Source organism: Parus major, chromosome 2, assembly GCF_001522545.3.
Source record: "Parus major isolate Abel chromosome 2, Parus_major1.1, whole genome shotgun sequence".
In the NCBI taxonomy this organism is placed as follows: domain Eukaryota; kingdom Metazoa; phylum Chordata; class Aves; order Passeriformes; family Paridae; genus Parus; species Parus major.
The window spans coordinates 1,020,693-1,028,401 of record NC_031769.1 but is presented as its reverse complement, the minus strand read 5'-3'; the positions used below and the strand labels follow the sequence as shown (position 1 = coordinate 1,028,401).

At 69.0% G+C, this 7,709-nt stretch overlaps 1 protein-coding gene across 1 annotated transcript in view; it reads right to left on the bottom strand.

Annotated features, from left to right (window-relative positions):
- ASIC3 (acid sensing ion channel subunit 3) overlaps positions 1–7,572 on the bottom strand; it is a 7,795-nt gene extending 223 nt beyond the window's left edge. The window contains exons 1-11 of the mRNA XM_015651630.2: positions 6,640–7,572; positions 4,141–4,291; positions 3,856–3,983; positions 2,838–2,988; positions 2,704–2,760; positions 1,808–1,961; positions 980–1,071; positions 830–909; positions 690–761; positions 542–588; positions 3–42 (exon numbers count right to left, since the gene is read on the bottom strand). Of these exons, the coding sequence (XP_015507116.1) occupies positions 3–42; positions 542–588; positions 690–761; positions 830–909; positions 980–1,071; positions 1,808–1,961; positions 2,704–2,760; positions 2,838–2,988; positions 3,856–3,983; positions 4,141–4,291; positions 6,640–7,194 (1,527 nt within the window). The 5' untranslated portion in view covers positions 7,195–7,572. The remainder of the gene's footprint in view (positions 1–2; positions 43–541; positions 589–689; positions 762–829; positions 910–979; positions 1,072–1,807; positions 1,962–2,703; positions 2,761–2,837; positions 2,989–3,855; positions 3,984–4,140; positions 4,292–6,639) is intronic.
- Positions 7,573–7,709: the final 137 nt, after the last annotated feature.

The following is a 7,709-nucleotide window of genomic DNA, read 5'->3' as shown; positions in this document are numbered from 1 at the left end:
GCCGAGACGGGGCGTGGGGCCGGGCAGGGGGGGCCAGGCGCTCTGCAGAGGGGTCGGGGGTCAGCCCCCACTGCCCCCACCGGCCCCCTGTGCCCTGCTTGCCGGGCAGCTCTGCCCCTCGTGCCCCCAGGGTGGCCCAGGAGCCCTCCGCTCTGGGAGGGGACACCACCCTGGAGCCAGGCTGGCCCTTCCCATGTCCCCCACCCAGCCGCCCTCTCCTGCCCCGCTGCGTCCCAGAGAGGGGTTGGGGGACCCCAGCCCTGCTGAGGGGTGTCAGGGCAGGGGGTACCCCGGCACGGGGTGCTGTGGGGGTGATGAGGATGGGGGATGTCTGCAGGGAATGGGGGGGTCCACAGGGAACGAGAGGTTTGAAGAGAACGCGGGGGGCTTCGCAGGGAATGCGGGAGATCTGCAGGGAATGGTCCCGCACCCCCGTGCCGGCCCTGGTGAGCCTCCCACGGACCCTCATCTCCCCCCAGGGAGTGCCAGCCCCACACCCCCGTGCCAGCCCCGGGGGGCTCTGGTTGCCCCCCACATGTACCTGGGTGGGCGCGGGGCCGTGGGGCTGCCCGGGACCGCCGGGTGCTCCTGGACGGGCGCACGGAGGGACGAGAGAGCGGTGAGCGGGGGGATGATGAGATGCGACCCCTGGGCAGGGGGCTGGGGAGTGGGGGGCGCGGGGGGGTTACCAGGGTGCCGCCATCACTCCGGGGGCTCCGCTTCTTCTCCTTGTACAGGCTGAGGAGTTTGTCCCGGAACACCTGGGGGGGGCAGGTCAGAGTCCCCAGCCCTGAGACCCCCGGGCAGGGGGAGGCCAGGGTGGGCTCACCTCATACAGGTAGTCAAAGATCTCCAGGATGGTGAGGAGGCTGGCACCGATGAAGAGCCCCATCTGTCCCCCGATGTCACCTGTGCGGGAGGTGACGTCAGTGAAGGCAGAGCCCGGTCCCCCCGGCGCCCCCAGGCCCCCGTCCCTCACCCAGCAGCCCCGCCACCTCGTACGCCTTCTTCTGCTCGATCATCTCGTAGTTCAGAGCCTCAAAGAAGATGTCCAGGACCAGCACATTGTCCCTGGGGGGACACAGGGGACAAGGGGACAGTGTCAGCGGCAGGGGGGCCGTGCCAGGCTGTGCTGTGTCCAGCCAGGGGGCTGGGGGGGCTGGACCGTGCCCGGGGGTACCGTGGGACAGGGCAGAGGGGTGCTTGGTGCTGGGGACACAAGGGAGTGCCGTGCCTGCTGTGCCTTCTGTGCCATGCTGTGCCATGCCTGCCGTGCTGTGCTGTGCTGTGCTGTGCCATGCTGTGCCATGCCTGCTGTGCCATGCCTGCTGTGCCATGCTGTGCCATGCCTGCTGTGCCATGCCTGCTGTGCCATGCTGTGCCTGCTGTGCCCTGCCTGCTGTGCCTGCTGTGCCATGCCATGCTGTCACACATGCCATACCACGTCACACCATCGTTCTGGGCTGTGTCAGTGCGTGTGATGGGGATGCCGTGTGTGGCTGTGCCGTGCTGTGTCACACTGTCATGCTGTCCCAGTTCAGGGCTGCTGGGGGATGCTGTGTGGGTGTGCCATGTCACACTGTCACTCTGGGCCGTGCCGGTTCACAGATGCTGGGGCCGTTGTGTCACTGCTGGTTCATGTCATGGGGCCATGCTGTGCCATGTCACGCTGTCACACTGTGCCGTGTGATGCCAGCTCTCATGCTGGGGCTGCGGGGCCAGGCCGTGTCACGCTGTGCGCTGGCGAGGTGCTGGGTGACACCGCAGTGGCAGCAGCAGTGGCAGCGCTGGTGGCAGCGTCACTCACGCAATGTACTGCTCCGTCTTGTTGAACTTCTTGGCCAGATACTTGGCCGAGGCCTTGCTGGGGATCTTCACCATGGAGAGCTCCTTGCCGTAGCGCACCATGGCGCAGGGCGTGCGGCACGCGCAGTACTCGCTGTCCTTCGTCACCAGGAAGTCTGGGGGGGCGTGGGTGGGACGGGGACCCCCGGGACCCCTGCCCACGGGGGGAGGCAGGATGCTCCGGGGGCAGAGCTGGCTGGCGGTGGGTGCCACCCGGGACAGGTGTGCCACGCGTGCTGTCGGTGGCACGGGGAGGGGGCCCCGCCCTGCACACCTGGGGACAGCGGTGACCCCCACCCCAGCCAGGGCACGGGGACCCCAGAGCCACAGTCACAGTGCCGGGGACCCCAGAGCCACGCTCACAGTGCCGGGGGCACGGGGACACCAGAGCCACACTCACAGTGCCGGGGACACGGGGACCCCAGAGCCAGACTCACAGGGCCGGGGACACGGGGACACCGGGGCCACACTCACAGTGCCAGGGGCACGGGGACCCCAGAGCCACACTCACAGTGCCGGGGGCACGGGGACCCCGGAGCCACACTCACAGTGCCGGGGACACGGGGACCCCGGAGCCACACTCACAGTGCTGGGGGTATGGGGACACCGGGGCCACACTCACAGTGCTGGGGACCCCAGAGCCACACTCACAGTGCCGGGGACACCGGGGCCACGCTCACAGTGCCGGGGACCCCAGAGCCACACTCACAGTGCCGGGGGCATGGGGACACCGGGGCCACACTCACAGTGCCGGGGACACCGGGGCCACACTCACAGTGCCGGGGGCACGGGGAGGCTGAGGGGTTCCCGGGAGAGGCCGGGGGTGTCCGGGACCATTGGGGGGCACAGGGTACGTACCGAGCGCGGGGTCGGCGCACTCCTTGTACTGCTCCGGGGTGCAGACGTTGGCATTGCCTGCGGGGGAGGCGGTGGTCGCAGGGGCGGGGCTGGTCCCGGCAGCCCCGCAGCCCCCCGGCCGTCCCCCCGCTCACCCGGCATGTGCACCATGCGGCAGTTGCAGTTCTCGGCCAGGTAGCGCGTCTCGCAGTCCAGGCGGCACGCCGTCAGGCTGTAGTTGGTGAAGAAGTCGGACTCGATGGGGGTGGCCTTGCAGTCCCCCCACGGTGGGGGCAGGTACACCAGCTGCCGGGCACCCGCTAAGGAAAACACGGCGTCCTGGGGCCCCGTGCTAAGCCCGAAGTCCCCGGTGTCGTGCCCAGCCCACGGCAGCGCCGTCCGTCGGGCAGAGCTCACCCCGCACGGCCGGCGCTGGGGGTCCCGCCGCCCCGGAGCCCCCCCGTCCCACCGCGCCCCCTCCTTTCGGGGCACGGGGAGGGGTGCTGCAGCACTTGTCGCCGGTACCGGCTGCCGCAGCGAAGGCGGGCGGGTGGCAGCGGCTGGGAGCGTGCGGGAGCAGGTGGGGGGGTCAGCACGGACCCCCGCCCTCCCCTCGGTGCCGGAGGCAGGGATCGTGCCTGGTGAACACCCAGCACCCCCACCCGCGGGGGCCAGGGCCACGTTCCTGCTGCCGCCGTGCTACTGCCGCCCATGCGCCGGCACACGTGGTGACACCCACCCGAGGCACCTAAATTTAGGTGTCTGGCTGCGGGGGCCGGGTGCCGCCACCCCCCCGGCGGCTGTTCCGCAGAGCCGGGGGTCGCTGCCGGAGCCGCTGCCTGTGCAGGGGCCGCCCCACACCGTGTGCTGCTCCCGGCCCGTGCGGCGGCACCGTACCCACGGCATGGCTGGGCACCGGGTGTCCCCACGGGGATGGCGGTGGTACATGTGGCTTGGAATGTCCCCACGGGGATGGCTGTGGTACCCCTGGCTTGGAATGTCCCCACGGGGATGGCTGTGGCAACACCAGGCCGTCCCAAGCCCTTTGGGGTTCCATTCTGGTCCCTCTGGGTCACCATCCTGAGCCCTCTGAGGGTCCATCCCAATCCCTCCAGGGGCCCATCCCGATCCCTCAGGGGTCTGTGCCCAGCCCCGGGCGCCGTGCCCGGATACCCGCTGCTGCTGGCAGGAGACGAAGGTCTGGAAGCCAGGGGCAACGCCGAAGCCCAACTGATCAATGAAGGGCGGCTCGTCCTGGCTGTGGATCTGCACCTTCACCCCCACCTCAAACGAGGTCTCATCTGCAGAGCAGGGGAGGGGGGTCAGGTGAAGGGCAGGAGATCTCACCCGTGTCCCCCCAGATGGGCGTGTGCTCACCTGTGTCCCCCCCAGAAGGACAAGTGCTCACCTGGGAGCCCAGTGCTCTCCCCCATGGCCCCCAGAGGGGCAGGGTCTCACCTGTGTCCCCCCAGACGGGCAGATACTCCTCCTGCTGCACGTTGAGCATGAGCTCGAGGCCGTTGCCGGAGCCGCCCTGCAGCGTGGTCAGCACCTCGCGCCCTGGCCCGCCTGGGTTGAACGTGTAGCACTTGCCCAGGCGCGTGAAGATCTGCAGGGACACGGGGCACACACGGGATGTGGGGACAGGGCTCCCACTGCCACGGCAGGGACCCCACGTGGCCGTGGGGATGGGGCATTCAGTGCCACTGTGGGGACACACGACACCCCCAGGTCGTGGCAATGGGGATTCTAGCGCCTCACATGAGCTAGTGGACCCCAGTACCCCCAGAGCAGAATCCCAGTGCCCCAGGATGGAATCCCAACACCCTCCAGGACGCAGGATGGGGTCCCAGTGTCCTGGGGTAGGATGCCAGTGCCCCCAGGAGAAGGCGGGGACGTTGGCGGTGCCCGCGCCTGTGCTGCCGCGGCTCTGCAGGGATATTGGGTTTCGTCACGGTTCCAGGGAACATGTGGGGACACTTGAGATGGGAGAGCACAAGCCAGAACGGTGGTGGGCTCCAGGACTCCTTTGTCACACCAGCAGAGGCCACCATGTGCCCCCCAGGACCTGAGAGCCTGTCCTGGGCCAGCCACCCCAGAGACCCCAGGGAGCCACATCCCCAGCCAGGAACCCTGGGGTGACCTTGAATTCCCAGGGATCAGTAGCCACAGCCAGGGACCCTGGGGTGACCCTGAGCCCCCAGACTGGTCCCACGGCCCCCCAACTCCTGCCACACAGTCCCATGGCGTCATGGCCCTCTCTGCTATGGGTGCCCCCACCCGGGGGTTATGTCCCACGGGGGGGAGTGGAGGGGGCGTTGCTGTGGCAACCAGCTGCTCCCAAAGTGGGGACCCGTTGCCATGGCAATGCGGTGCCCAAGGAGGAAAGGGGGGGGCGGGTGTCATGGCAACGGCTGCCCGGCACGGGGATGCTGGGGGGGGCATGGGTGGGGACAGCGATGGGGACACGGCCCCAGCACTGCCAGTCTTCCTGCACCCCACACTCAGGGTCACACAGGGACCCCCAACCCTGCACCCTGGGGACCCCCAGTTCTGCTCCCCAAAGATCCCCTGTCCCCACACCCTCATCCTGCCCCAGCCAGCTGGCCTTGGGGGACGGGAGAGGAGACACAGCTCGTCCTGATGGCCCTTGGGCCCTCACCACATGTCCAGGAACCTCAGGGACACTGGGGCCCGGGCTGGGATAAGGTACAGGGACACAGTGCAGAGCTCAGCACCGTGGCCAAGGGCAGAGGATCCCAAGCCAGGACTAAAACTGGCTGAGCATGGCGATTTGGGGGGCAGAGCCAGGACCCTGCTGCTTAACCAGGCACCTGCCACCCACCCCAAGTTCTGCCCTGGGGATCCTCAGCCCTCCTGCCACATGTCCCAGCCCTCAAACCCAGGGGCCATCACCACTGCCTGGCCATGCTATGGGGACACCGGCAGAGCAGCTCTGGCCATGGGCACAGGAGCACGGGGGGAATGGAGGGAGCATGGGGGGCACAGGCAGCATGGGGGGCACAGACCTGTCAAAAGGCAGCTCGTCCCTAAGCTGTGTGATGAATTAATTAGTGCTCTAAGAGCATTAAGGTGACAGTAATTGCTGGGGGCAGTGATGTGGACTGGGCAGAGCTGGCACGGCAGACGTGAGCTGCCCAGCGCCCACGCTGCTGCCTGGTGCTGCTGTGGCAGGAGGGAAGTGTCTGTGCTGCCCATGCCGCCATCACCGCCTGTGCCAATGTCCCTGCCTGTCCTGCCCATGCCACCGTCCCTGTCCACCCTGCCTGTGCCACCGTCCCTGCCCACCCTGCCTGTGCCACCATACCTGCCTCTCCCAGTGTCCCTGCCTGTCACACAAGTGTCATTGTCCCTGCCTGTGCCACTGTCCCTGCCCTATTCTGGGGGCTGCACTGGGGTGTGCAGGAACCAAGCTGCTGGAGGTGGGGGTGAAGGGTGTGTGGAGCAGCAGTGGGGGGTCCTGGGGGTCACACCAGGGCTGGCACGGGGACCCCCACCCATGCCAGGCATGGAAGAACTTCCCACGGGAGCCTCTGTGCCAACAGTCAGGGCAGTGGCTGCTGCTGGCGGTGCCCAGTGGCACCTGAGGCTGGCACAGCTGGTTGGGGGCTCACCCGTGGGCACCCCATAATCCTGAGCACCCTGTGCCCACCACCACCCCTGCCCAGTGCCTGCATGCCATCGGGACCCCCGGGCAGCACAGAGTCCCCAGCACAGCCCTGCTCCATCCCGGGCGCTGTTGGTGCCGCCTGGCACCCCTGCAGCGCCCAGGGCCGGGGCACCCCTGCCTGGCAGCTGCTGTCCCCAGCAGGGTGGGCAGAGGCTGAGACGAGAGAGGGGGATCACCTGCCGGTGTCTGAGCTCAGCAGGACCCCCATATCCCCCGGCAGCCCCGGGGCATCCTCGGGGTCCCCTCCCCACCCTCTGGGCACTCACCACGGTGAAGTTGCGGGCAGTGCAGCCGGTGCCTCGGAAGGAGCACTGCAGCAGCATGTCAGCCAGGTCGTGGCCCGTGCGGTTGTAGAACTCGGCCATGCTGAAGGGCTTCGCCTTGAAGTTCTTGAAGTTGGCCTTGTCTCGCAGCGCGGCCAGGACGTGGGGCTCAGCCAGCTGCGGGTTGCTGATCTCGTAGCGCTCGTTGAGCAGCGCCAGCAGCTCGCCCACGTGGTACATGTCGTTGCGGGTGATTTTGGAGAAGCGGAACTCGTTGAGGTTGCAGATGGTGATGGCCGGGAAGGTGAGGTTGCGGGCAGCCACCTCGTCCAGCTTGGTGACGTGGGGGTAGGTGAGGAAGTAGGCGACGCGCTCGGCGCACACGAGCAGCAGCAGCCCCAGCGAGCCCAGGAAAAAGCCGCCCCAGAGCACGCGGCGCAGGGACACGGCCCCGTAGGCGAAGACGTGGCTGATGCCGTGCAGCGAGGAGCTGTGGGCGAACGCCCGCAGGCTCGAGAGCCCCTCGCCCTCCCCGCTGCCCTCCGAGCCCCTCCTCATCCTGTTGCCGCCGGGGCCCCGCGGTGCCCCGCACCCTCAGCCCATCGCCGCACCGGGCTCCGGGCGCAGCTGGCGGGGAGGGAGCGGGGGGAGGAGGGTGGGCAGAGGGGAGGAAGGCAAGAGATGGGAGGGCAGGACCGGCCGCTTCGCTCCCCCAGGTCCTTCACGCTGCCGGTGCCGACGCTGCCCGAGCGGTGCCGCGGAGCCGCGGAGAGCGCAGCGCAGCCCCCGTCCCGGTTCCAGCCCCAGCCTCAGCCCCGGTCGCGGTCTCGGTTCCGATCCCGGTCCCGGTTCGAGCCCTGGTCCCGGATCCGGTCCCGATTCCAGCCTCGGTCCCCCTCCTGATCCCGGTCTCGGATCTCGTCCCAGCCCCGATCCCAGCCCCGGTCCCGCTCCCGGCTCCGCTCCCGCCGCGGCGCACCGAACGCGTGAGGGGGGAACGGCCGGGGCCGCTCCCGGGGCCGCTCCCGGGGGCTCCCGGGGCCTCGCCTGGAGCTCCTCGGTGGCGGCGGCGC